This window comes from Panthera onca, chromosome D4 (assembly GCF_046562875.1).
Source record: "Panthera onca isolate mPanOnc1 chromosome D4, mPanOnc1 haplotype 2, whole genome shotgun sequence".
NCBI lineage: Eukaryota > Metazoa > Chordata > Mammalia > Carnivora > Felidae > Panthera > Panthera onca.
The window spans coordinates 62,871,956-62,899,523 of NC_138351.1; the positions used below are offsets into that span (position 1 = coordinate 62,871,956).

Consider the following 27,568-nt stretch of genomic DNA (forward strand, 5'->3'; position numbering starts at 1 on the left):
GAAAATTCAACTCGCTAAATATATGTCAAATTCACTGCAATAAAATATAAGAAAATGTTCAGATTCTTTGATTGCATAAGAATCTGTTTACATCAACTAAACAGGCAATGTTCATTTGATCCAGTAAAAGTTAACAACTTACATCAAGAGTGGTGATTTCTGCTAAGTCATGAAGTTCTTGAACGGGGTCGCTTTTTTGTTGCCTGATGTAATCTGCAAGTGCTTTCACTGATCGCTGACCCCTGTATTCTCTCTTCATCATCATCCCATTACGAAATAATTTGAGGGTTGGGTATTTGCTTATCCTGTATCTCTGGGCTATATCAGCTAAAAGAATGGAAAAAAAAAAAAATTAACTTCACCTTCGTACTTGGTCTGGGTAAGCGCATTAGCCCAACAGTCAAAAACCTTAAAATTATTTAGTGAGAATATTTTGGTTCATATAATTATTTTTCAGTGTTAGAGAAAAAAATTAATCATGGCAAATTTATATTGATTAAGAGCCAGGCTCTGGACATATATTGCCTGGTTTAAATCCCAAATCTGCTATTTATTGGTTGTGTGAATTTGTAAGTTGTATCAACTCTCCATGCCTTAGTTTCTCATCTGTTACGTAAGGATAAAAATTTCTACCACATAGGGTGGTTTTAAGGATTAAATGAGATAATACAAATGCATGACACAGTAAACTCTTAGTGTTAGTAAACATTATAGATTCCAGAAAGTAATCAGAATGTGCAAAATTCCGATTTTGAAAATAGTTACTCACCTTACTTTGTACATGTGAGAATCTCTTACAGCATTTAATAAAAGAAAACTAAATTTAAATTTAAACTACTTTCAAAGCTGAAAATATTAGATTCTTTGCTAGAAGAATTATTCATAATCCCAAATCCACAAATTTTGTGTTAGCTAACGCAATAAAACCCCAAAGTCAACAGTACACACTAAAAGAAAAGTCCCTTTATTATGACCTATGGGTATATTCCTAGGCAGTGGAGATTTTAAAAAGCACACACACACACACACACACACACACACACACACACACAAATCCTTAAAATTATGAGTGTTTATAAGTCTCAAAATAAGAATCTACATCAAAAGGTATACTGATCTCATTTGCAGAAATCACAATTACTAAGATATAGACCAAATCAGAATGTAAAAAAAAGTATTTCTGCTGTTATTTCCAAGAGGTGGCAAATACAAGAAATCAGTATCTTCTAGGCACTAGAGAAGCTCAAATACCATACTACTCACATATGTGAAAATGATAAAAGATGCACTGAATTTTTTAAATGAAGGGGACCTGAGAGGGCAGTGAAGTGGCCTAAAACAGGTGACTTTTTTTTTTTTTTTTTTAATTAACTGAGTTTTTAATGGAAAGCCTGAAGGCAGGGGCACCTGGGTGGCTCAGTCAGTTAAGTGCCCAACTCCTGATGTCAGCTGAGGTCATGATCTCACAGTTTGTGGGATTGAGCGCCACATCTGGCTCCCAGCTGACAGCGTGGAACCTGCTTGGGATTCTCTCTCCCACTCTCTCTGCCCCTCCCCCACTCAGAGTCACGTGTGCTCTCTCTCTCCCAAAATAAATAAACTTAAAATAAATACATAAAATGAGAGAATCCTAAAATGGTGGCACAACAAACCATGGAAATTCTCTTACCCCGCCTCCCATTCTAGTGACTATAAAACCCAACAGAACTGCAATACGGCTGTGCCGACCCCCTTCATTTTCTAAGAGGTGCTATGGTAGGAACAAGTGTACTAGAGCGTATGCACATACATATGTGTGCTGACCGTTTCATGGGCATATACACGGCTCAAACTTACCAATTCGTACATTTTAAATATGTAAGTTTTCTATATGTCAATTATACCTCAATAAAGCAGTTTTAAAAATCTAAATGAATACTGACTATACAAAACAGTAACAGTTATGCCTTGTGGGGTTTGGCACAAGCTAAAATACACGATGACACCGGCAACATATAAGCTGGGATAGAGGAGGTGAGAAGGAGGCTAATGACTCTAAGTATTTTAAGGTTTTGCACTGCCCAGGAAGAGGGGAAAGTACTTATAATACCTGGTCAGTCAAGGTTGTGTTCTGTTTTCTCTAGGATAAACACCAGAGCAAGTTAAAATGATGTATTAGAGGTTAAGTAGGGAATATGGGTTCTCAAAGAAAGAAGGCTACGTTAGATCACATAACACTCTGGTGAACTCCATGGAGGATTTACAAAGGAGGATATCACGCTTTACTACTAAAATCCTTTGAACAAAGACAAATACAAGCAAACAAAGGGAACGACTGGTTATATATGGGGCCAAGGAGAGTATTTTATTCACCAGATCACAGAAATCTGAAATAGTAGTAAGATATCGTAATATACACATATTTAATATAGACACTAATCTGTTTGGATTCGAAGCTGGTACTTCTTGAACGGAAGACTAGTGGATATACCACTACCAGCCCTTTTTCAACCTGATAGGTTATAATGAGAAAACACACCTTTGAGGTATCATGAGAATGGTGGGTTCTATCACCTGAGCAAGGAATTAACTTACTTAAATAGGTGCTACAAATTGAGAGTAAGAGTGCTTTCACAAGCAAGTGAAAGTCTTTTAAGATAAACAGAGGCGCTTGTTATTAGGCAAAGGCCACAAAGGCTTAGGGTTACCCTACTTACAAGAAAACCAGCCCAGGGAAATAATAAAAAGAAACTTTAACTTCCTAATGAAAAAACACATTCAGTCCCTAGCACACTATATGGTGAAACCTAGCATATCATAAAATGAATGCTTACAGTGATGCAGAAATGAGAATATAAAATGTTGTTAAAATTAGGTTAAATAGTTCTACTGGCCAATGCCACAATGCTCTGCTCTGGAATATGGAAAATGTCTTTTTAAAAGCTACTGTTTCGGGGCGCCTGGGTGGCTCAGTCGATTGAGCGTCTGACTTTGGCTCAGGTCATGATCTCACGGTCCGTGAATTTGAGTCCCACATTGGGCTCTGTGCTGACAGCTCAGAGCCTGGAGCCTGCTTCGGATTCTGTGTCTCCCTCTCTCTGAGCTCCCCCACTCGCACTCGGTCTCGCTCTCTTTCTCAAACATAAATAAACGTTAAAAAAAATATTTTTAAATAAAATAAAAAATAAAAGTTACTGTTTCCCCTAAATATCCATCAATAAAGGACTACTTAAATAAGGTATGGTATACCCATACAATGAAGTAGTAGGATCTTACATAAAGGAACAAAAAACATCGCTCTGTATTGCTAAAGAGCAATCTCCCAGATACACTGTTAAGTCAAAAAGAACAAGTATATGAGATATATATAAGCAAGTATGTGAGATATGAGTATATGAGATATAAGCAAGTACATATAATCTTTGCCCCCCCCCCCCCCAAATACCATCAATGGGAGAAAAAGCAAGAAAAGGTCATAGATGGAATTTAGTTTTCCCTGGCTATACCTTGGATTTATACTTTTGATTTTGGAACTATGGAAATGTTTTTAATAGTAAAATAAAATTCATTTTAAAAAATTGTAATACTAGCATTGTTATTTTGAAATAAACACACACATTATAGATAAAGCACACGAGCAATTATGCTAATGCCACTAAGAGTCAAGATTTTCAGCATAAGAGAAAAAAAAGATGCAAAGAGAAAACTAAGAAAATTAAGTAAAAGCCCTGTAATATTTAATTTGAATTGGAACTACCAGCAAAAAGCCATGATGAGAACTGGCCAAAACTACCAAATATTTAAAGAATAAATAATCCCATTTCTGCACAAAGTTTTCCCAAAAACTGAATGGAAAGGTTTACTTCCCAATTCATTCTATGATACCAGCATTACCCTTTTTCTAAAACCAAAGACACTGTAAGAAAATTACCAATATCCCTGATAAACAAAACTAGAGAGCTTAAACCAGTGGATTTCAACACTTACTGTAAACCTGCAGGGATCTAGACAGTGTGTTACTGGCATAAAGATAAACAGATCAATGGAATAGAAACCACAAATCAACCTACATATACATATAGAAGTGATCTTTGACAAACGTGCAGAAGTAAAATCTAACTATATACTAGTTATAAAATACACATCTAAACATAAGGATGCTCAAAGCTTGAAAGAAAAAGGCTGAGGAAAAATATCCTGTGCAAAAAAAACTGATCAAAAGAAATCTTGTATAGCTATACTAATAGTAAATAAGCAGATATTAAGGCAAAAACCAGTGCTACAGACCAAGAGGGACCCTTCATAATAAAAAGTTCAATTCCACAGGCAGATACAATTCTTTTTTTTTTTTTTTTTAATTTATTTTTGAGACAGAGAGAGACAGAGCATGAATGGGGGAGGGGCAGAGAGAGAGGGAGACACAGAATCCGAAGCAGGCTCCAGGCTCTGAGCCATCAGCCCAGAGCCTGACGCGGGGCTCGAACTCATGGACCGCGAGATCGTGACCTGAGCTGAAGTCGGACGCTCAACCGACTGAGCCACCCAGGCGCCCCAGGCAGATACAATTCTGATTTGTATACATCAAGTAACAGCCTAAAAATATATAAAATAAAAACTTACACAACTACAAAGATCAATCTATAATCAAATTTTTAACACATTTCTCTCAGCAACTGATAAATAAAAATAAAGAGAATTTGAACAATGCAACCAAGAAACTTGACTAAACTGGCACATAGAGGACAAACTGCCCCGAGGCTGTGGAATACAAATTCTTTGCAGGTGTGCACAGCATGTAAAAAATCAACATGATGAGTCACGAAAAAATTCTCAACAACTTTCAAATGATTCAACTTATGACAATTAAAAAACTATACAGACATTGATCAGAGATGAAACCACAAAGAGAAACTAAATGATAATGAAAATACATATCAGAATTTGCCACATGTAGCCAAAGTGATACGCAGAGTAAATTTATGACATTAAAATGGATGTTAGAGGGAAAGGGCTGAAAAACAGAGCTAAGCATTAATCTTAAAAATTTATAAAGAGAACAAATTAAAAACAAGGAATAGAGAAGTGAATGAGAAAGATAAAAGCAAAAATTAATGAGGTGGAAAACAAATATACAATAGAAAAGATCAAAAAAGCCAAAATTTGGTTTTTGTTAAGACTAATAAAATTGATAAACCACTAGAGAGACCGATCAAGAAAAAAAAAATGAGAGAGAAAACAATTAATTTAAGGAATGTAGCAGGAATATTTAACTTGGATATTAAGAGAATATTATCAATAACATAATGACAATAAGTTTGGAGATTTAGATAAAGTTTTAATATTACCATTATTTCTACAAAGACATCCAGATGGCCAACAGACACATGGAAAGTTGCTCAACACTACTCACCATCAGAGAAATGCAAATCAAAACCACAATGAGATATCACGCCATACCTGTCAGAATGGCTAAAATCAACAACACAAGAAACAACAGGTGCTGGCAAGGATGTGGAAGAAGGGGAACCCTCTTGCACTGTTGGCAGGAATGCAAACTGGTGCAGCCACTGTGGAAGACAATATGGAGGTTCCTCAAAAATTTTTCAACAGAACTACTCTATGATCCAGTAATCACACTACTGGGTATCTACCCAAAGAATACAAAAACACTAATTTGAAAGGATGTATGCACCCCTATGTTTATTGCAGCATTATTTACAACAGCCAAATTATGGAATCAGCCCAGGTGTCCACTGACAAAGGGATAAAGATGTGGTATATATGTACAACGGAATATTATTCAGCCACTAAAAAAAGAATGAAATCTTGCCATTTGCAACAACACGGATGGAGCCAGAGGGTATAATACCAAGTGAAATAAGTCAGTCAGCTAAGATCTCACTCATACGTGGAAATTAAGAAACAAAACCAACAAGCAAAGGGAAAAAAGAGAGAGAGACAAACCAAGAAACAGACTCTTAACTACAGAGAACAAACCGATGGGTACAAGGCGGGTGGAGATGGGTGAAATAGCAGATGGAGATTAAGAGCATACTCATCATCATGAGTACTGAGCAATGTATAGTGTTGTTCAATCACTTTACTGTCCACCTGAAATGAATATAACACTGTATATTAACTATACTGGAATTAAAAACTTAATTAAAAAAATTCCCATTAAAGCACAACTTACCAAACTGACACCAGAATAAATAGAAAACATAAGTGGTCCTAAAATTATTAGGTAAATTGAACCCACAATCCAAAGCCTTCCCACAAAGAAAACTCCATTTCTAGAAAGCTTCACCATCAAGTTTTACCAAACATTTAAGCAGCCAATAATGCTGTTTATACAAATGTTCCAGAAAATACAAAAAGAGTGAACATTTCCTGACTAACTTTATGAGGTCAGCGTAATCCTTCTGCCAAATCTGACAAGGAAATGATGAGAAAAATAAAGTATATGTTAGTCTTACTCAAGAACACAGATGCAAAACTTGAAAATATTAAACTAAATTTGGCACTGTGTACAAAGGATAATACATCACAAGCTAGATTTGGTCTAGCACTTCAGTTTAATGTTTGAAAATCAATTGATGTAATTCATGACATTAACAGGATAAAAGAGGAAAATTGCACTAAGTGCCCCCCCCCCACGCCCTTATCCACAAGGGATATGTTCTCAGGCCCCCAGTGGATGCCTGAAACTGTGGGTAATACCGAACCCTTTATATACTATGGTCTTTTCCTATACATACAGACCTATGATAAAGTTTAATTTATGAGTTAGGCACAGTAAGGAGATTAACAACAACAATAATAAAACAGAACAATTATAACAATACACTGTAATAAAAGTTACATGAATGTGGTCTCTCTCTCAAAATATCTTCTTGTACTATATTTACCCTTCTTGTGGTGATGTGAGATAACATGACTGTGTGATGAGTTGAAATGAGATGAATGACGTAGGTGTTGTGATGTAATGTTAGGCTACTACTGACCTTCTGACAATTCATCAGCTTTGGAACTATACTTGACCGTGAACTGAAACCACAGAAAGCAAAACCACAGACAAGGGGGACTACTGTGCCTCTCAAAAGAAGCAGAGAAACATTGGATAAAATTCAACATCCATCCAGACTTAAAGGTTTTTGGCAAACTAACAACAGAAGGGAACTTCCGTAATCTGATAAAGGATATCTAAATAAACAACTACCAAACATCTTGACAGTAAAATACTGAAAGCTGTCCTGCTGAGATCAAGAAAGAAATACAGATGTCTGCTATCCCTTCTGTAAGAACACTGTAGTGGAGTTCTCAGTCATTTAATAAGAAAGCATACATATATTGGAAAAGAAATAAAAATGTTATTATTTGCAGGCAATCTTATTGGATTCACAGAAAATTCAAAAGGGAATCTACTAAAGAATTTCCATTTCCAAGTGGGATGTAGTAGGTAGCAGAAATCTACTGCTCCTGCTGTGACAACTAGGGAAAAACAGATTTTTTAAAAATCACATTTTTACAGACATCAGACACCATGAAACCAATGAAGACTACATGAATGAAAATTCTAGGAAGGAAGGGACCATTCCTAAGTGAGCAAAAATCACCCACTGTCTATTTTCTTTCCTATACGTTTACTATGCAATTCCTCTTAGAAATTAAATCTGCCATTTGCAGCACTGTGGATGGAACTGGAAGCTATTATGCTGAGTGAAATAAGTCAGGCAGAGAAGGAAACAGATCATATGTTTTCACTCATATTTGGATCTTGAGAAATTTAACAGAAGACCATGAGGGAGGAGAAGGGGAAAAAATAGTTACAAACAGAGAGGGAGAGAGGCAAACGATAAGAGACTCTTAAGTACAGAGAACAAACTGAGGGTGGATGGGGATGCGGGGGAGAGGGGAAAATGGGTGATGGGCATTGAGGAGGGCACCTGTTAGGATGAGCAATGGCTGTTGTATGTAAGCGATGAACCATGGGAATCTACCCCAAAAACCAAGAGCACACTTTTCACACTGTATGTTAGCCAAGTTGACAATAAACTACGTAAAAAAAATAAATCTGCAATTGGTGCAGATTTAGGGCCGAGGATTATGCCTGCACAGACAGCAAGAGAACTCAGTGAAGCTTTTCATAGTCACCTGGGCTGGAAGGGTGGATGATAAGGACCCTGAAACACACAGCAAGTTTCCCCCAGAGGATATTTACTGAGCACGTGGGAGGCACAGGAAGCTGAAGGTTGGAACAGAAAAGCAGAGTAACATCCCTATGGCCTTGTGGTGCTTAGGAAACAAGGTCTATTTGTGGAGAGGGCCTGCATCAGCATCAAACATAAACCAAGACATTTGCAGATTTTGAAGCTGCGTAGGCTAGAAAGCATCTAGATGATGAAGAACACCATGAATTTTTAAGAAAAATTGGAAGATTTCTGTGACATATATTAGAGACAATAATATTCAGAATACATAACAAAATTAACAAAAGGACCACCAGAAAGATAACTGGGCTAAAGGTATCAGTTGATTTATAAAATTTTTTTTTAATGTTTATTTTTGAGAGAGAGAGAGAGAGAACGCGTTAGCAGGGGACGGGGCAGAGAGAGAGGGAGACAGAATCTGAAGCAGGCTCCAGGCTCTGCGCTGTCAGCACAGAGCCCGACGCGGGGCTCGAACTCACAGACTGTGAGATCATGACCTGAGCCAAAGTCAGACGCTAAACCAACTGTGCTACCCAGGTGCCCCTGTATCAGTTGATTTATAAAAGAAACACAGTAAACATGTAAAAACATGCTCACCTGTAATCAAGAGGTTACAAATGAAAACAACCAGAAAACATTTTGCCCATCCTATTGGCAAAGTAATAATTAAAAGTTTTTAAATTCATTAATATCAAGCTCCACAAAGGGAAAATATTCCCACTAAGTCCAATTTAGGTACATAGTGTTAATAAGGCTAAACTCACCTAGCTGGTGCCTAATTTGCCAGTAGAAAGCCAAGGAATTTTTCTAATCCCCAAAGGATTTGGCAGAAAGTTTATGACATAGACCTATTAAGAAAGGGACTAGTCTAATTGGAAACATCCATTTTCTATTGTGGCCTAAAGGTCAGTATAAAAACGGCCAAGAGGCACTGCTGGAGTCATTAACTTTCTTAAATTAGTGGGCATAATGGGCAAGTAGTGTGCTGATAGCAAACATGCAAAAACCAGAAATAAAATAAATAAGGCTATAGGTGTACTCCAGACAGACTTAAATTCTAGGCTAATGGAGTCTGAGTGTTACCTGACAGGTACAAAGCAGCCACTGAGCAGTAGAAGCGGGCTGTAAAAATATTCACCTGGCAGTAAATCTGGGAGAATCAGGGAGACCAGTAAGGAAACTACTGCAATAGACCTGGCAGGTATACCAAGAGTCTGTTTACAAACTTCAACATTACAACCTCTAGGTTGCCTCAAAATTCTAGTTATGGATAGAAAAAGATCGAATAAGACTTGAAGACTACTGGAAGAACAGACACTTGCCTGCTTAATTCTCAAACAATATCATGGCAGCAGGTATGCTGCATAATAAGGTGGCTTTTAATTATTAAGGAGCAAAAACCTTAAAATTACATTAATCAATAATCTCAGACATAAAGGTGAATTTTTACAAGCTTTGGTCAAAAATGATTTTAAGATAATTATAATGTGACATTTTGACAATATAACAAAGAATGATTTAAGGGGTATAATAAATGTTTTTTTTAATTAACTGGATGGATCAAATGTTAAAATGCATGTCAAAGGAATTATAAATTTCAGAAGGTTAACAGCTCGCTGATTAGAAAATTAGCATGTATTTTTGCTTCAGTGGTCACTTTTCCTTGAAAGGCTCTGCCTGCCTGCCCGCCCACCACCTTGCTCACTCAGGCCCAGCAGGGTTCCACATGGGAAAAGTGCCTCAGCTCTTATCTCCGCAATGTGTCTCGCTGCTGTGATTACCCCTGGCAATGACTTCAACAGGAAGGTCTTACTGTTCTTCTGGTTCAGGGAGGAGGACCACTGCTGCCTCTGTATTTTTTCCATTCCCAAACCATGCCCTGCCCACATGGAGGGAAAAACAACAGGAATGAAACACCACAACAAAATAAAACCCTAAACAGAAAGATTACAAACAAAGCCTACAGGCTTACTCTGGATTCAGGCTGACACTGGGCATCCAAGTTCTGTTTTGTGCACATGAATTCTTCGGTGGATATTTTCTTCTTCTTCTTCCTTTTACTTTTTTAATGGAAATATATTTGATATATAACACTGTGTAGCTTAAGGCATACAACATGGTGGTCTGATACATTAATATATATACTGTAGTATGATTGTCACCTCTATCACTTCACGTAACTATCATTTTTTTGTGGTGAGAATTAAGATCTAGTCTGATCTTAGCAAGTCTGATGTTTTTAATATTCCAATATTGCTGTTTATAATAATTTTCTTATTCTTAATGACTCATTTACATATTGGTCTAACAAACGCTTCCCAATTTCCATTGTGGAAAGTTCAAATTGTATGGGAAGGCACACAGGTAAGAATAACTCTGGTATTTGGGAACATGTGCTGCTTAGTTCAAGGTCATTTACAAAGTACTTTCCTAAAAATGCTAGCTAGCAAGAGTCTGAATGTTCTGCACCTTCCAACAGATAATGTATGAAATGGCTCTTGCTGAGTGCCATGCACCCTACAGCCACTGGAGGTCAGCAGAGATCCTGGTCCCACCAGGGGCAGATTGATGGGACTTTCTCCATCTAAAGCAGCAGCACCACCAGGGAGAGTGATGAATTTAACTTCCAAACTCCCCAGACAAGGAGGATGCAGAAGATGAGACAAAGGGAGACCATGAACGACAGGTGAAGCAAAGGCAAGTTTGAACTGTGTATATGTGTAGAAATTTTGGAAAAGAAAGACAATTACAAAGAATAAAACAGGTACAATTTGTAATCCAACCACCACCGAGGAAAACCACTGTTAACATTTTGATTATATCTTGCTGACTTTAGATTAAAGTTGCGTAACAAGCAGTGACATGTTTCAATGGAAAAAAAAAACCAAAAACAAAAACCTCTAAGGTATTCAAAGAGTTAAGTGCCAGCATCAATACTTCCAGAATGGGTATCAGAAGCTTGGAAGAAAATCCTAGAAAAAGCAGGATAACACTCTTTAATCAAGAGCATTACCAACACTCTTAATGGCACAGAAGTCAATATTGTGTGGAAAAACACAAAAATCAATGACTCAGAATTGAAAAGTGGTGTATAACAGTCAGATTCTGAATGTGAAATTGTTTCAGGATTACTTGAACAAATTTATTTTCCTTTTTGGGTACATACACTAATGATATGACCAAAAAAAATCTTTAAGTCTAAAATAGCTCTTATCATAAAAAATTCTAAGTGATAGGAAAGCACTGTGTTGTGTAATTTTTCTGTGGGTTTTTTTTTTTTTTTCAGTTACAGATAAAAGTGTGCCTTGTAATCAATGCCAAGTTAGATTTGATGAAATACTGCAGAAAATACTTAATCGTACTGTTGGGAGATAATGAGATAACTTATTTGAAGTACTTAATGGAATACCTACAAAACTAATAGTTCATAAAAGCTGGCTACTACTCATTATATTTATCCATCCATCTATTCAATAACTATAATCGTGCACCTCCTATATGCTAGGCATCATTCCAGTGCTGGGGACACAAGGGTAAAAAGACAAGGTCCTTGCTATTATAGAGTTTACATTTATTATTATAGAGTTTTATTTTATGGAGTTTATAGAGTTTACATTTATTATTATAGAGTTTTATTTTATGGAGTTTATAGAGTTTACATTTATTATTATAGAGTTTTATTTTATGGAGTTTATAGAGTTTACATTTATTATTATTATCATTATTATTTTATATTATTATCATCACTATTACTATTACTGCTACTTTGTTTCCACAGGCTAGAATCTTAAATGAAATTTGTAAAAACTTGTAATACAAAATACAGGTAGCAAAAAGATGTGTGGATTCCGTAGGTACAGTATAAGAGAAACCCTCTATAGTTATTGGTGACTTACTATACAGGGTTTCTCTTATACTGTACTTAGCATACTTAGTATACTTAGTGTACTTCTCTTATACTGTATACCAGAGATGTAGAGATTCCTTTCATGGACCCTCCAGATAGGACAAACTAAAAGGGTGATTGTGAGCTCTGTGACATGGATGAAACTTGGCATCTTAGTCCTATGCAGGATGAGGGAGGACACCTGTTCTGCTGCCATCACAGGACATAAATGCCCGGTGGGTAGAGAAGAGGTTGTTCCACATTTTACTCCTTGATTCTGTGTCTTTAACTGCCTCGACTTCCTTTTCTTTTTTCTCTTCCTCCTACTTTGTTCCCTTCGTTAAGTGCAACATATGGAGGGGTGCCTCTGTGTCAGTTAGGCGTCCACTTCAGCTCTGGTGACGCTCTCATGGTTTGTGGGTTTGAGCCCCGCGTCGGGCTCTGTGCTGACAGCTCAGAGCCTGGGGCCTGCTTCAGATTCTGTGTCTCCCTCTCTCTCCACCCCTTCCTGGCTCACGCTCTCTTTCTCTCAAAAATGAATAAATGTTAAAAAAAAATTTTTTTTTAAATAAATGCAACAGTGGAGAATTCAGGGACTTTGGAAGTGAACTAAATTTTAACCCTAGATGAGGGTCATTTAAGCTGCAAGTTTTACGCTGGGGTTTCAAAAAATATACCTCAACTTAAAACGTTGGAAACTTCCTGATGACACTCTAGTGTTAGTCTGAGTTCAAAATTCTGCTTCCATAGTTCCCAACCTCCCCAACCTATTTTTTTGTTTGTTTGTTTGTTTGTTTGTTTTGGTGGGGAGACAGGTTGGGGGAGATCAAAGCTGACGCATCTAGCTCACACACAGAAACAAAAGAGCTGACTGGGTGAAATCAGCCTGTTACACCTACCTTTTGCCTTCTTCCTTTCTCCAGTTCTAAGTTCTCAACCTAGTTAGCTGAACCTTTGAACACAAAGTCCTAAGAAGGGCATATAAAGAAGTGAAGTCAAGATAGGGCAGAAAGCACTCCACAGGATGCTGATGGGTGGAAGAGGGAGAGAGAAGGAAAAATACAGGCAGCAAACTGAAGAAGGCTGTCCTGTGACTGCACGGAGATGGGTTTTCCTGGTGGACTAGTAAAGTGGCGCAGAGGACAACTCCCAAGGAATTCCCAACACGTTCTAAGGAATGAGTACATGCATTGCCTCCCTAAGGAGCTACTTTGAAAATACTCACTTGGAATGTTTTTTTGAAAATTAGAGCCATTACATTTTTATATTGTCATATAATTATGTTGTTTGTTTTCTGACTTTATGGTCTCACCTCATCCTTAATTCTTAAACAGGGCTGATAAAAGAAAGACACCAGTAACACAGCATTGGTGGAAATTCCCAAATGCAAGACAATATACAAAATTTATGGCTTAGACAGATTTCACAACTCAATTCAGACATGGGTCACACCTCAATTTGAGCTTGCAACACATTATGAAGCAATGAATAGTCATTAAAGATTTAAAAAATTCAGTGCAAGCAACGGCTGATTCATACACTCTGCCTCATTAATTTCTTCCAAGAACCTATACTGGGTTTTATCAAGTCTCTCAGAATTAACTGATAAGATAAGCCGGTTTCCTTTAATTTTAGCTTGTGGTGGGGATTTCTATTTCTTAATATTAACCCATCTTTGTATTATGGGCATACATGCCACTTGGTAATGGGAGAATATTCACAAAAGCATATCCACCTTCCATGATACCCAGTGGTAAGGCAGACATGCTAATGTCCAGGAGATGGCAACTTAAGAAAGAAGGTAGTTTTGGGACCAATAAAATGGCCTCAACTGCCATACCTGCTCACGGGAGGTTTCACTGAAAAATTCAGACAGCCACAGAGAGAACCGTGCGTCAGTTTCCAAAAGTCATCGAGTGACTCTAAGTAGCCCTCAAGATGTCAGCAAAAGTCTATTCAAGAAAATTCTTTTCACATTCAATGACCCTCCGGAAGGTCATTTATCACAGTGAAAATAAGCAGAAAACGCAATTAACAATATCACAATACACCTGTACAGAACAGATTTCAAGCTTCTTCCAAACACATTTTCTCAAAAATTCTCAGGCAACAAGACCCTCCTTCCTGCTTCTTAACCAAAGACAAATTACAGGTTCAGAGACTTTTTATACCAACTTCTTATTCTGAACATTTTAAAACTTACAGAAAATATGAAAAAGTAATAGAATGAGCACCTGTATACCCTAACCTAGATGTAACATTTTATCACGTTTGGTTACCACATTTCTCTCTTGCTACACACATGCACTTACGCCTTTTATGGCAAATGCTGACTCAAGTTCAGTGATTTTTAAGTCACTTGTCCATGTATATGTAACTTTTATAAGTGGTGGGCTTCTGGTATTAGAACAGAGAGTTCTTACCTTTTTGTTTTTTTAAGTTTTACTTATTTATTTTGAGAGAGAGAGAGAGAGAAGGACCAGGGGAGGAGGGGAGAAGAGGAGAGAGAGAGAGGGAGGGGAAGAGAGAGACAGAGACAGTGAGACAGAGAGAGAGAATCCCAAGCAGGCTCCACACTAGAGCCTGACGCAGGGCTCAAACCCACGAACCATGAGATCATGACCTGAGCGGAAACCAAGAGTAGGATGCTTAACCGACTGAGCCACCCAGATGCCCCCAGAGAATTCTTATCTTACTGGAGGGCTGGGCCCCACAGTATAAAACAATAATAACAGAAACAACAATATCACATATGAGTAATTTCATTTTTGTTTCTACATTGACCCATTATAAAGAATTTAAACAGACTATGATATAATTTGTTACAGACATTTTTAGTAATTTTTATATAGAAATTGGGTGAATTCTCAGCTTTGATGAGAAATCCAATTTAACTGACTTTATTTTGACCTCAGGATACTAGAGTTGCCTGGGACGCACTGTGTGCTCCTGGGCTCCGGTCTGGCCCTTCCACTTACTGTGGAACCCTCTGGCAAGTCGCTCAGCCCCTCCAAGTCTTTCAGCGCCTTCATCTGTACAGTGATGGCACACTCCCGCTCTCTCAAAGTCTCACGTTCATTCCCACCTCAGAAACTTCACACCTGCTCCTCCTTCTGTCTGAAATACTCTTCTTCCCCTATTTCCCTTAAGAATTTCTACTCTTCCCTCAGGTCTTGTAGGTCTGTCTCAGAAAGCATTCGCATTACCTCACAGCATCCAACACCTCTCCTCAGAGCAGCTATCACAACGAGCAACTGTGTATTTGCTACTCTTGCTTTCTGGGTAGATGTGGTTCATTGCTGTATCTCTAGAACCTACGCATGCCGCATGACAAAGGGTATGTATGTAAACATTTCTGCTGGGTGAAGGAATAACACTATCTGACTCAAGGGGCTGTGGGGAAGAGAACCGGAATAACGCATGTGAAAGCACACCTAAATCCAAGTAGACGCTACATCAACTGTTTTTTTCCGGCAATTTGACTAGAAACTTTTTACAGGAACTTTTCCAAGAAATAACACTCTTACTTCGGCTGGGAAGTCTGGGTGACACAGTGCATCAGAAGCAAGGCAGACAGACTAAAGTATCAGAGGGCAGGACAGAGTAGGCTGCCATGATGCCAGAAGGTGATTAATGAGAATGAGACATATGTGGGCGGGATGATAGCTGCGTTCTGAGGTCACCTTCTGCCTTTGCTAAAAAAGCTTTCTAGAGATCTTCTGCCTCACAGAAATTAATCCTGAAGCAGCAAGTAGGTACACCTGGCTAGAAAGAATACTGGAAGGACATACAGATCACATAAAGTAAAACTGCTTTTAGTCACATACAATAATTGTCTAAATAGAAAATCCTATTGTATCTACATAAAACCCATTAGAACTATTAAGTACCAGTTTATAAGATCAATACACAAAAAATTAGTTGTATTTCTAGCAACAATCAGAAATTAAAATTTAAAAATCAATGCCATTTATAATAGCACCAAAAAATAAAGATGTGTGAGACCTAAGAAAAAACACCAGACAAACCCAAATGAGGGATATTTTACAAAACAGCTAACCAATGCTCCTCAAAATTATCAACTGTCAAGAAGACCTGAGGTCTAAATGCAATATCCTTAATCTTGGAACAGAAAAAGAACATGAGTAAAACAACTGATAAAATCTGAATAAAGTCTATAGTTTACTGATGGTAATACACCAGTGTTAGTTTCTTACTTTTGACAAATGTAATCTTAATCTTAATGTAATATGTCAACATTTGGGTAAAGTGGGTAAGGACTATCAGGGAACTCTCTGTATTATCTTGGCAACGTTTCCCCCTCACTTTGGTGAGAAATTAACAAGCTGATTCTAAAAGTCATACAGAAATCCAAAGCAACTAAAATAGTAAAACCACTTTGAAAAAAAGTACAAAGTTGGAAGATTTATACACTACTGACTTCAAGACTTATTATAAAACTACAGTAATCTAGAAAGTGTGGTACCGGCATATAAGCATAGACAAATAAATCATAGACAAACACATCAACAATACAGAATTGACAAATGAGAAACAGATCCACACATATATGGTCAGTTGATTTTGGCAAAGATGCAAAGTCAATGAAGAAAGGACAGTCCTTTCATCAAATAATATCACAACAGCTTGATAACTATAGGCAAAAAAATGAACTCTAACCCACACATTGTGCCACATGTAAAAATTATCTCCAAATTTGGATCACAGAGCTAAAAGGAAATGTATGATCTATGGATCATAGAGCTAAATGTAAAACTTCATGCTATGAAATTTATGAAAGAAAACATACCAGAAAATCTTTGTTATCCTGGGTGAGACAAGGACTTCTTAGATACAGCTTCAAAAGTATAATCCATTTTTAAAATGGATAAATTGGAGTTCATCAAATTAAGAATACATACCCTTCAGGGGCACCTGGGTGGCTCAGTCAGTTAAGCATCCAACTCTTGATTTTGACTCAGATCATGATCTCACAGTTTGTGAGTTCTAGCCCTGCATCAGGCTCTGCACAGACATCACAGAGTCTGCTTGGGATTCTCTCTCCCTCCCTCTCTCTTTGTTCCTTCCCATTTGTGCTCTCTCAAAATAAATAAATAAACTTAAAAAAAAAAAAAAAAAAGAATATATACCCTTCAAAAGATACTCTCAAACATTATTGGAAGTCTCACACTTCCTGATTTCAAAACTTATTATAAAGCTACAGTCATCAAAAAAGTGTGGTACTGGTATAGAGACAGATATATAGACAGATGGAACAGAGAGCCCAGAAACAAACCCTCACACATACAGTCAAATGTTTTTTGATGAAGGGTACCACATCATTCAGTGGGGAAAGGACAGGGTCATCAACAAATGGTGTTAGGAAACTAGATGTCCACATGCAAAAAAATGAAATTGGATCCCTACCTTACACTCTATACAAAAATTAACTCAAAACTGATAAAGGCCTAATCACACAATCTACACTGTAATACTCTTGGAAATAAATGTAGAAGAAGAGTTCCAGAACACTGGGTTTGCAATGACTTCTTAGCTATTGCCCCAAAAGCACAGGCAACAAATGTAAAAACAGATAAATTTGACATCAAAATCTGTAACTTACAGGGGCGCCTGGGTGGCTCAGCTGGTTAAGTGTCTGACTTTGGCTCAGGTCGTGATCTCATAGTTTGTGGGTTCGAGCCCCACATCGGGCTCTGTGCTGACAGATCAGAGCCTGAAGCCTGCTTCGGATTCTGTGTCTCCCTCTCTCTCTGCCCCTCCCCTGCTCATGCTCTCTCTCTCAAAAAAAAATAAACATAAAAAAATAATAACAGTAATAAAAATGAATGATAAATGCAACAATCTCAAAATAACTAGGCTGAGTAAAACAACAACAACACACACATACAAACACATACACACACACAATACAATGTATAATCTCACTTATACATAATCCAGAAAATGCAAACTAATCTCTTATTAACAAAAGCATGGTCCCCTGAGATTGATGGGGGAAGAAAGGCACCACAAAAGGAAACAAGAAAAATTTGGGGAATGAGAGATATGCTGATATTTTGATTGTGGTGATGGTTTCATAGGTGTATGCATGTGTCAAAACATTAAATTTTATAATTTAAACTTGTGCAGTTTATTTTACCTTAATTATATCTGAATAAATCTCTTAAAAACAAAACCAATCCTACCAAAGAACAATCTACCTAACAGACATTTCTCCCGAGACCACAGGATTCTTAAGGTCCTTCCAGTTCAGAAACTCTACGTTATAGCTGGCGCATGAGAAGTGACCCAGGGCACAGTCTGTCTTATAATCTCTAAAGAGAAAGTGGAAAATGTGAATAAATCATCAATAAGGATTTCTTAACATCACTTTTAAAAAGTGAAGAATTGCACAGAAAAAATAAAATATTTAGAGAGAATACACAATGTCTCAGATATAACTTTCATTGGTAAAAAATTGACTTTGTAGCTCTATCTGGTAGATCAAAAAGCATCTGAATTACGGCTGTTTACTCCCATAAAAAGAGAGCCTGATCAATAGTAGTAATGTCAGGTTTATCTCAAAAGTAAGTTAATCTTAGTTTAAAAAACAGAATAAATAATATTTATGGTTCAACAATAGTTCATTTTTCTTCCCAATGACTTTAAGTTTAAAAACACAAGTTCAGATTTTATGGTCCAAATTCAGTGAAAGTAGGAACTACTGTCTGTACTGTAATGTCTAATTAAATACATAAAAAATAGAAAGATTTAAAATGAGAACCCATTACCAAAAACATCATAGCTGTCAGCGAAAAGTAGGAGGAAAGATCCAGAAAGCAGTGTGAAAATGCAGTCCACACCTGTACTGACAATCTTTTACTGCTTCCTTCATCCTATCTAGTTATGAATCTCAATAGACAGAAATTTGGGGTATGGTTTATAAAATACTGAAATACTTTGCCGTTTGCCATTTCTCCACCAGTAAATCCCCACCAGTAAAAGTATTTGGTCAGATCTGGATTCTAAATCTGGCGTGACTAGACATTAAGCTCTATGATACTGAGTAAGTCACTTGACTTCCATTTCCTCATCAGTAAAATGAAAAGTTAGTGCACACACACACACACACAAATTCTAATTGTCAGGCTAAGAGCAAATGACAGGAAATTTGCAGAACGGAGCATTCTGTACTCAGACCAACTTGCCAGTAACACGAGGCAACAAGCTTTTTTTTTTTTTTAACGTGTCATTTATTTTTGAGAGAGCGCAATTGGGAGAGGGGCAGAGACAGGGACAGAGGATCTGAAGCGAGATCTGGGCTGACAGCAGCAAGTTCAATGTGGGGCCTGAACTCATGAACTGTGAGATCATGACATGAGCCAAAGTCAGACACTTAACTGTCAGCAGAGTCTGCTTGGGATTCTGTGTCTCCCTCTCTCTCTGCCCCCCACCCCTGCTTACATGCCCTTCCTTCCTTCCTTCCTTCCTCTCTCTTTCTCTTTCTCTCCCTCTCAAAAATAAACATTAAAAAAAAAAAAAGCATGAAAAGAAAAAGTTCCTGCCTTTGAAGAACGGACACTGCAACGGTTGAGACAACTAAGACAGAATGAACCAGAGCTACAAACACAGTGAGTCTAGTACTATGAGAGAGGAGAACTTCACACCTGCTGGACACGCTAAGGAGGGAACACCACTGCAGGCTCACTAGCTCAAGTTAGCAAGATTGGTTGTGTACACAGAAAACCAAGAGGCTTTTACAGAGAATGCTCTGTTGGGAGAAGTGAAATGCAAGACGCTGGACTGTAAGTGAGTCTAACCTAAGTTTCTCAACACTTTCAATATTTATAATCTATAACTACAGTTAATTACACCTCGAAGACAGTCTCAGCCAATTTTAGTGGAACCTTTTAAATAACAAAAACACACAAAAATCTGAGAGTTTTATTTGCAATGACTACAAATGGTATTTTTGTAGGTTCTAAAACTAACAGAAATCCATTTTTTCCTAAAACTTTATTTCAATTTTATTTATTAATTATTTTGGTATTCACTTTGGCAGAAAACATTGCTGGTTATAACTTACTACCTAATATGCTTATTCTACTATATTTTAATTAAAAAATTAATTACTTCTCAGGCAAAATACAAACTAGTATTGTAAGTACATAAAGATTAAATATTAACATTTAACCAAAGTCACTAGAACCTTCCATCTAAAGTAGAACATTTTTTTTGAGCATTAAAAAAGGAGAGAGAGAGAGAGAGAGAGAGAGAGTGTGTGTGTGTGTGTGTGTGTAGAGAAGGGAATGAGACGATTTGTTCCAGAATTCCTATTGAGGTACTTACAGTGCTGATCACAATCAACTCTGGCAAACACTACTTGATTTTCATTTGGATATTCTTCCTTAATGACATTAGAAGCTTCCTCAAAAATTGGATGCAACATTTGGCTGAAACGACACCTATGCACAAAGAAGGATACCAATTAAAACTGAAAAGCAGAAGCAATAAAATCTTATTTCAGTTATCATCTACTGTTATTTAGTGTATGTACAATAAACAGCTTTTGAGACAATCACATAGTTAATTTAGTCATGGACCTGAATGTCATTCATTAAAGATGAAGACAAGTTTGAACTCAAAGCCTATTCCAATTTAAAGATTTTGGTGTTCTGCAGCTTAAGAAAATGGCCACTATAATGAAGCACACAGCTAAGGATCTCTCAAAGAGGCCAGAAACAAGTCTGATATAAGCCCTCTAAGATGTATCCACTTGGACTTATAACTATTAAGACTTGGACATTTAGAGAAGAAATTAGCTTTCTCTAAATAATGAACATATTTTGAGACTACTATACAAAATCCTTAAGATGGTAAGTTTATTTCAAATACTAGACTGATTCGCTTGACTAGGTCAATCAAATCTCATATGCAAGTCAGCATACTAGATAAACAAGTGGCATGGAAAGGATATATAGTGTATATTAAACTCTTCACCCTCAAAATTAACCCCTGGTTAAAATAGGCTTTCATGTCTATAAACAAATATATTAAGTTCAGGAGCAAAAGTGCTAAATTCCTAAACAAGATTTCTTATTCATGTTTCCTTTGTCGTTTGTTTTGTTCTTACTTTTACAAAGGGACACAAACCCTACAGTATTTCAGAAACTTGTTTCTTCTAATTCTGACTGTCCCTTAATCAGGCCAACTACTTCACAAACATGCTATAGGTTATTAAAGGGACCTGATAAGAAAGAGAAGAAGAATCAAAACGAGCACACAGCCAGATGGGTTAGAACAGTTATTCTTGTATGAAAAAGGTATTAAGTGTTTGTTAACAAAAAAAAAACCAAAAAACAAAAAAACTATAACTGCTATTACTATTGCTTCCAGAGCCCTTTTCCACTAAGAGATTTACTTAAATGAAGCCTGTGAACTCTTTAATCCACATGATTAGGTCATACATATGAACTACAATTCAATGCAAGTCTGGTAAAGCCTGTAAAAGGATGCAAATTCTTATACTCCTCCCTATTTCTTTCTGTAGATACCTCCTCTGGCCCACTCACCTGACTTCCTAAGGAGATGTCCTAGAATATAGCAAGGAGACACAATCTGTATCTTCAATCTCTTGCTTTCAAGTGGCTCTTTCCTCTTTTAGCATTCTTAAATCTCTCCCATCTGGGATAGGTGGGTGGGGTCTGTGGACATCAGGGACCGTGTCTTATTTGACTATGTATTCTAGTAAGCATTTCAATATGTCTGTTAAATGATTAAATTGATAGAATGGAGGAACTGGAAAGGCTAGGTCCACAAGTTTGTAGTTTCTTATAGTTTGCTGAAAATATGGTGCTGGAGGGCAGGGGAGGCAAAGGCTGATAGATGGTTTCTTGAAGAATTAGGATATGGCCTAGTAAACAATTACTGGACAGGCTCCTGGCTTAAGGGCAAGGAAAAGACATACATTAGGGGCTCCTTCTTTCCAGACTGTCCAGTTTGCTGGCCAGTAAGCATTTAAGCACAGGTTCATGCTTAAAACAGGATCAATTTTAATACCAGAAGGTGGAAGGGAAGGATGAAATAAAAGTCAATCAACAATATTATACCTTCATCCACATGTATCCAATTCGCATGGAAAGTTACATTTATAAAAGTAACATAACAAAAGCAACAGATCTATTACAAAGGCCTTACAGGTCATCTGGATCCAATCTTCCATCTAGTGCTTGAATCAACCCTTTACAAACCAACCGAATGGGTAAGAGTCCTTGCAGGGACAATTTGGGGGTACTTACTAGTATGACCTAGTAGGGGGAAAAATAAGCTTTGGAGTCAGACATACCTGAGTTTAAATCCCAGTTCCACCACTTACTAGCCGTATGACCTTTCTCAATTTCCTCAACCTAAAATGGAAATTATAATACCTACCTGCAAGGTAGTTCTTAGCATTAAAAACAATGTATATAAAAAGACTGGCACAAAACAGCATCATCAGGGACCTACTATGGTTCATTACCCTCCGAGGCATATCCATATTTTTAGGCAGCTCTATTAGAGAATTCTTCCTTAAACTGTGCCACATTAATAACTTCCAGACAGAACTCAGAATGGAGCCTGTGAGACCATATAATATAAATCTATGTCCTGTGGCCAATTGCCCAAGTTTTTTTCAATTGAATAAAGAGTACTAATTCATGAACAACTCAAGGTATTCTTTGGGTAATATGTTTTCCCAAATAACTGCAATTAGCCCACATTTCCAATTCAGTTTCTAGGACAAGGTCAATGGCACGTTTTATTTCCCTTTCTTACAACACACAAAATACCTCAAATAAGAGAACTGCGTTCTAGTTTTAACTCTGCCACAACTCTGTCAGGTAACCCTGGGAAGACACTTTGCTCCTCTGGGTCTCAGTTTCATTGCTAAAGTGGATTGGACTAGATAATCGTATACCAAATTTTACAGCTTTTGCTACATGTGGACAATCCTAATTTACCTTGGAAAATGCTACCTTGGTTATGCATTTTATAAATGGCATTTTCTCTGTATATCTTCAACATTTTACTGAAGTTCTTTAAATAACTACACTATATGTTATTCACTCAGTAAATATCTATTATGTACTTATTATCTGCTAAGTATTATGCAGAGAGCCTGGGGACGAATACTGAGAAAAGACAGATACGGTAACTTAAAGCTAAGGCTGTAGTAGGTGCCACCAAATAAACTACAGCATACAAGTGTTCCCAATGAGGTGAGCATGTAGTATTATGGAAAGACATAAAAAAGGGTTGGGATAAGGGTAGGAATATTGATCTAGGAAGGTGACCTGGAGAAAGTGGCATTTAATCTAAGACTCAAAAGATGATTAATACTTAAATTAAATGAGAGAAGAGTGACCCATCTAGGCAGAAAAAATACCATGACTAAAGGTCCAGTGACTAAAGAATATAGAATATTACAGAAACTGAAAGACGTTCAGTATAACAGGTACAGAATGTGGGAGTGGAGAGAGGCAAGATATACAGATGTAGAGGTAGGAAGGGAGCAGGTCATTGGGGGCTTTCTAGGTCAAGGTAAAGGACTTTAGACCTAGAGTTAATGGAACATCATTTACGGGTTTTAAGATGAAGTGTAACCTTATTCAGTGTGTACTTTAGGAAAGACCACTCTGGCTTACTTTTTAGAGAACAGAATGGACACACGTAGGACCTGAGGCACAGAAAACAAATTAGGAGACTGTCACAGGAATCTGGGTAAACTGGACTGTGGCCTCAAGTAGGGCAGTGGCAACCAGTAGGCAGTAATAAGCGTAAAAGGGTCAAATAAAATGCAGATGGTCTAGGAATAAAGATTATGTGAGTGTTTCAAACCTCTCTGGCTCAAGCTCCCCACTTGACATATTCTTTAACATCTACTACATAGTATGCCCTGGTTTTAAATGCCACGAATGCTGAGTAAGACATTATTTCCATCCTCAATGTTTCTTCCTGGCGCACAAATATAAAAAACAAAATAATGTAGCAAGAAAAAAAAAGTGGTGTCCAGTACTACGTAAACACAAAAGACAAGAATCTGATTTAGACAGGGGGCAGAATAAAGGCTTCCTAGAAGTAGTAGACGATACATGTTTAAAAAGTGTCAACATGATTTTTCCTTCTAAACTTGCCACACCCACACCCTCACCTCCAAACACCGCCCTACAGGAAAAATACAGAACTGCAGTACTGTGTGTGTTGGGGGGGCGGGGTGTGAAAGAGAGGAAGAGAGAAAAGGAGGGAGGGATTTGAGTTTTTGCTACTACTTTTAAGATGTGGGATAATGGAATCAGATATATTTTTCTCTTAAAATACAAACGATCAGCAAATTAAGCTGTTCCCTTTGTGAATGAACCTTAATTGACTTTGTGTATGCAATACTATCTCACATATGAAAAAGGCTTCCCAATCACCCCTTTCTAGCAAAGAAAAATACACGCGTAGCAAGATGAAAGAAAAAAACTAAAAGATGCAACTTCATTACCCCTCCCCCCGCAAAAAACAAAAATAAAATTATTACTTACCAGTCAGCATAAAAATTTACTAAAGCAACATCAGCATTGTCTGAAATTGAAAAACAAAACCAAACAACCTAAGTTAATTATGTCTTTGTAACTGACATAATCCAAGATTTGGTTTTCCTCATGGTCTTCTTCCCATTTATGTAAAGGCCCACTAAAAATACACAATAACAATTAAGAAACCCGCACACAGGGTCATGGATAGGTTACATAATTTGTGGGAATCCATGATCCTTTTCTCTATATTCTCCATCTTTATACCTTCACTGAATGAATATAAAGCAAAAGAAGAATCAAACCCAAATCAGGCAAGTAAGCCACTAACTCATTAAAAGTGAAATGGAGGGGCACCTGGGTGACTCAGTCAGTTAAGTGGCCAACTTCGGCTCAGGTCATGATCTCACAGTTGGTGGGTTCGAGCCCCACATCGGGCTCTGTACTGACAGCTCAGAACTTGGAGCCTGCTTCGGATTCTGTATCCCCCTCTCTCTGCCCCTCCCCCACTTGTGCTCTGTCTCTCTGTCTCTTCGTCTGTCTCTCTCTCTTCCTCCCTCCCTCTCAAAAATAAATAAACATTTAAAAAAGTGAAGTGGAATGATCTGAGCTTTAACAATCTAGTTTTTGATCTCCCATATACATGAATAAACCAAGAAGTGACTCTGCAAGAAAATTCTATTTCACAGAAAAGACCTGTGTAAGTAAGCTATGTGTAAAGCTCTTGTACAGCTCAGATGTCCCACCTAGTTGCAACAAGAAATCTACAACCAATAAAGTTGCAAAACATGTACATGTTCTAGTTCTAATCCATTTAACAGCTCTTCTCTGTTGCCAAAATAACTTAGTATCATCTGCATATGAGGATGTGAAGACAGGAGACTAAACGTACTACAGAGAAACTTAGATAAATTCACTCACTCACAAAAATAAAAGTTATTCTAGAATTTGAAAAATGAAAGGAGAATTTTTTGTAAGTTTCAATTCTCTTCTTCCTTTTTTACCTTCAAAGCACTTTTTATCCACTTGCTTCTTCATCTAAAGCAGTGGTTCACAAACTGCACTCCCTGGACCAGAAGCACCTGCAGCATGTAGAAACTTACAGAAATGCAAATTCTCAGGTGGGGTCTAGCAGTTTCTATTAGAAACTTGGAGCCAGGCCTAGCAGTCCGGATATTATTAAGTCCTCCAGGTAACTCATGTATGCTAAAGGTTACAGACCATTGCTCTAAAGAGATCCCACATTGTAGGAATAGACATTTTAGCATTTAAAACCAGTTCCAAGGACACAAAACAGCATATGAGGCTCAAGAATAACTCTTTTCACTTTTATTATTTTTGGTTTTGTTCTGCTTAAACCAGTGGAAGGCTTTTAAAAAGAAGAAGGTAGAAATCATTTATGCATTGTACATTTTCTTAAATCTCCTGAATTGTGATTTTTCCATCAACCATGTGTTCACCTTCCCTCTACTACTTTTAAAAACAGAAATCTTTTCCCTGCAAGTTAATTGTATCCACAATCACACTGTCAGCAAACAAGCAGTCAGTAAAACACTTAACTTAATTGGAGCAATGACAATAAAAGATATCAGAGTCAGTGAATTAGTCAAAAGTTAAAAAAGACAAAAGATGTCTAGACTGTGTCCTAAGACCACAAACTTTTAGTACTGCACAGTGGAGACTCCTGGCCTCTAATCTAAGTAGGCTCTAGCAAAATACGAATTGTTAAGGTGGCATTTATGACAAGACAAAGAAATAAAATGAGATTAAAGTTTATTTGTAACACATAAAGGAGACATACACATTTTAAGAAATTTTACTGAAAATCAAAACCAAAAGTGTTTTGTTAATTCAGTAAACCATGGAAATAATCAGAATGCCAGCTCCTCAAGCTGTTCTAGTAATTGGGATTTAACTTTGTTTTTGTATATAAACTAACTCTTTATAAAGAAGAAAAGTGTACTTTAAAAATATCAAGGTACTTACTTAAAATGTCATCTATATTTTCTGTATCAAGACTTGTTATTTCAGTTGTTACAGGAGTAAAAACCCAAGTTACCTGGAAATTTTAAAAATGTGAAATTAATAAATGTTTCCACAAAAGGTAAATATTGCAGAAAGTCTAATAAAAAGAAAATTTATGCGTAAAGTTGGTTCCACTTGTTATTTACAAAATCATCCATCAATTGGTTTTAATTGTTATTATCTTTATTTTTATTTTAACCCTTCACTAGATCAGTGAAACAGGGGAAGTACTAACTTCTTAAGCCTAGAAACTGATCAAATAAATAAGACTTCCTATACATCCAAAAACACAAAAGCAATTGTTTCTAAACAATGGAGAAATTAAGAATTTTTTCATTCTCTTAAATTAATATTTCAAGAACTTTACAGAGCAACAAGAAAAAAATGTACTGGCTTACTATCAATTTTGAAAGAATACAAACTAAAGCTAAGTTTGCTGACTCTATCCCTACCATGTTTCTAAGATAAAACAAAATGATAAAGAATTCAAAAAAGACTTTTAAGTTGTGAACCAGAAGCCTTTCTTGCCTCATCTCACATTCTGGTGATAACAATGTGTCAAGGGACAGGCTATTAAAAGAGAGTAAGAATTTTCTGCTTCCAAAACATTAAACCAAATTTCAAGTTTATCAAAGACAATATTAGCTTGCCATCTGCAAAATAAATACAAGATTCAACTTTAAACTAGCAACTGTTCACTTAGTTTAAAAGGCAGTACACTTAGTCTATTTTATTTTTAGGTTCCATCTTTAATACACCTTGTGTTTAAGGAAATCCTTTCACTGAACCACAGCTATTGAAGACAACTAATGTCAGGGGTCCTGGTAAGGCACTGATGGCTACTCCCCTGCCCACCCATTTCACAGACGCTGTAGTAATCACTACAGTTACCACTCGAAAAATTTTTACTT

General features: G+C 37.0%; 1 protein-coding gene and 1 long non-coding RNA gene across 2 annotated transcripts in view; one reads left to right on the plus strand and one right to left on the minus strand.

Moving 5' to 3' along the window:
• The window catches only part of ERP44 (endoplasmic reticulum protein 44), a 97,455-nt gene that overhangs the window by 33,154 nt on the left and 36,733 nt on the right, over positions 1 to 27,568 (minus strand). The window contains exons 2-5 of the mRNA XM_060609193.3: positions 26,619 to 26,691; positions 24,642 to 24,681; positions 20,425 to 20,540; positions 143 to 327 (exon numbers count right to left, since the gene is read on the minus strand). Coding sequence (XP_060465176.1) covers positions 143 to 327; positions 20,425 to 20,540; positions 24,642 to 24,681; positions 26,619 to 26,691 — 414 coding nt within the window. The remainder of the gene's footprint in view (positions 1 to 142; positions 328 to 20,424; positions 20,541 to 24,641; positions 24,682 to 26,618; positions 26,692 to 27,568) is intronic.
• LOC132663150 (uncharacterized) overlaps positions 2,698 to 27,568 on the plus strand; it is a 218,377-nt gene continuing 193,506 nt past the window's right edge. Inside the window, exon 1 of the long non-coding RNA XR_009602932.3 lies at positions 2,698 to 2,979. This is a non-coding gene — a long non-coding RNA (uncharacterized LOC132663150). The remainder of the gene's footprint in view (positions 2,980 to 27,568) is intronic.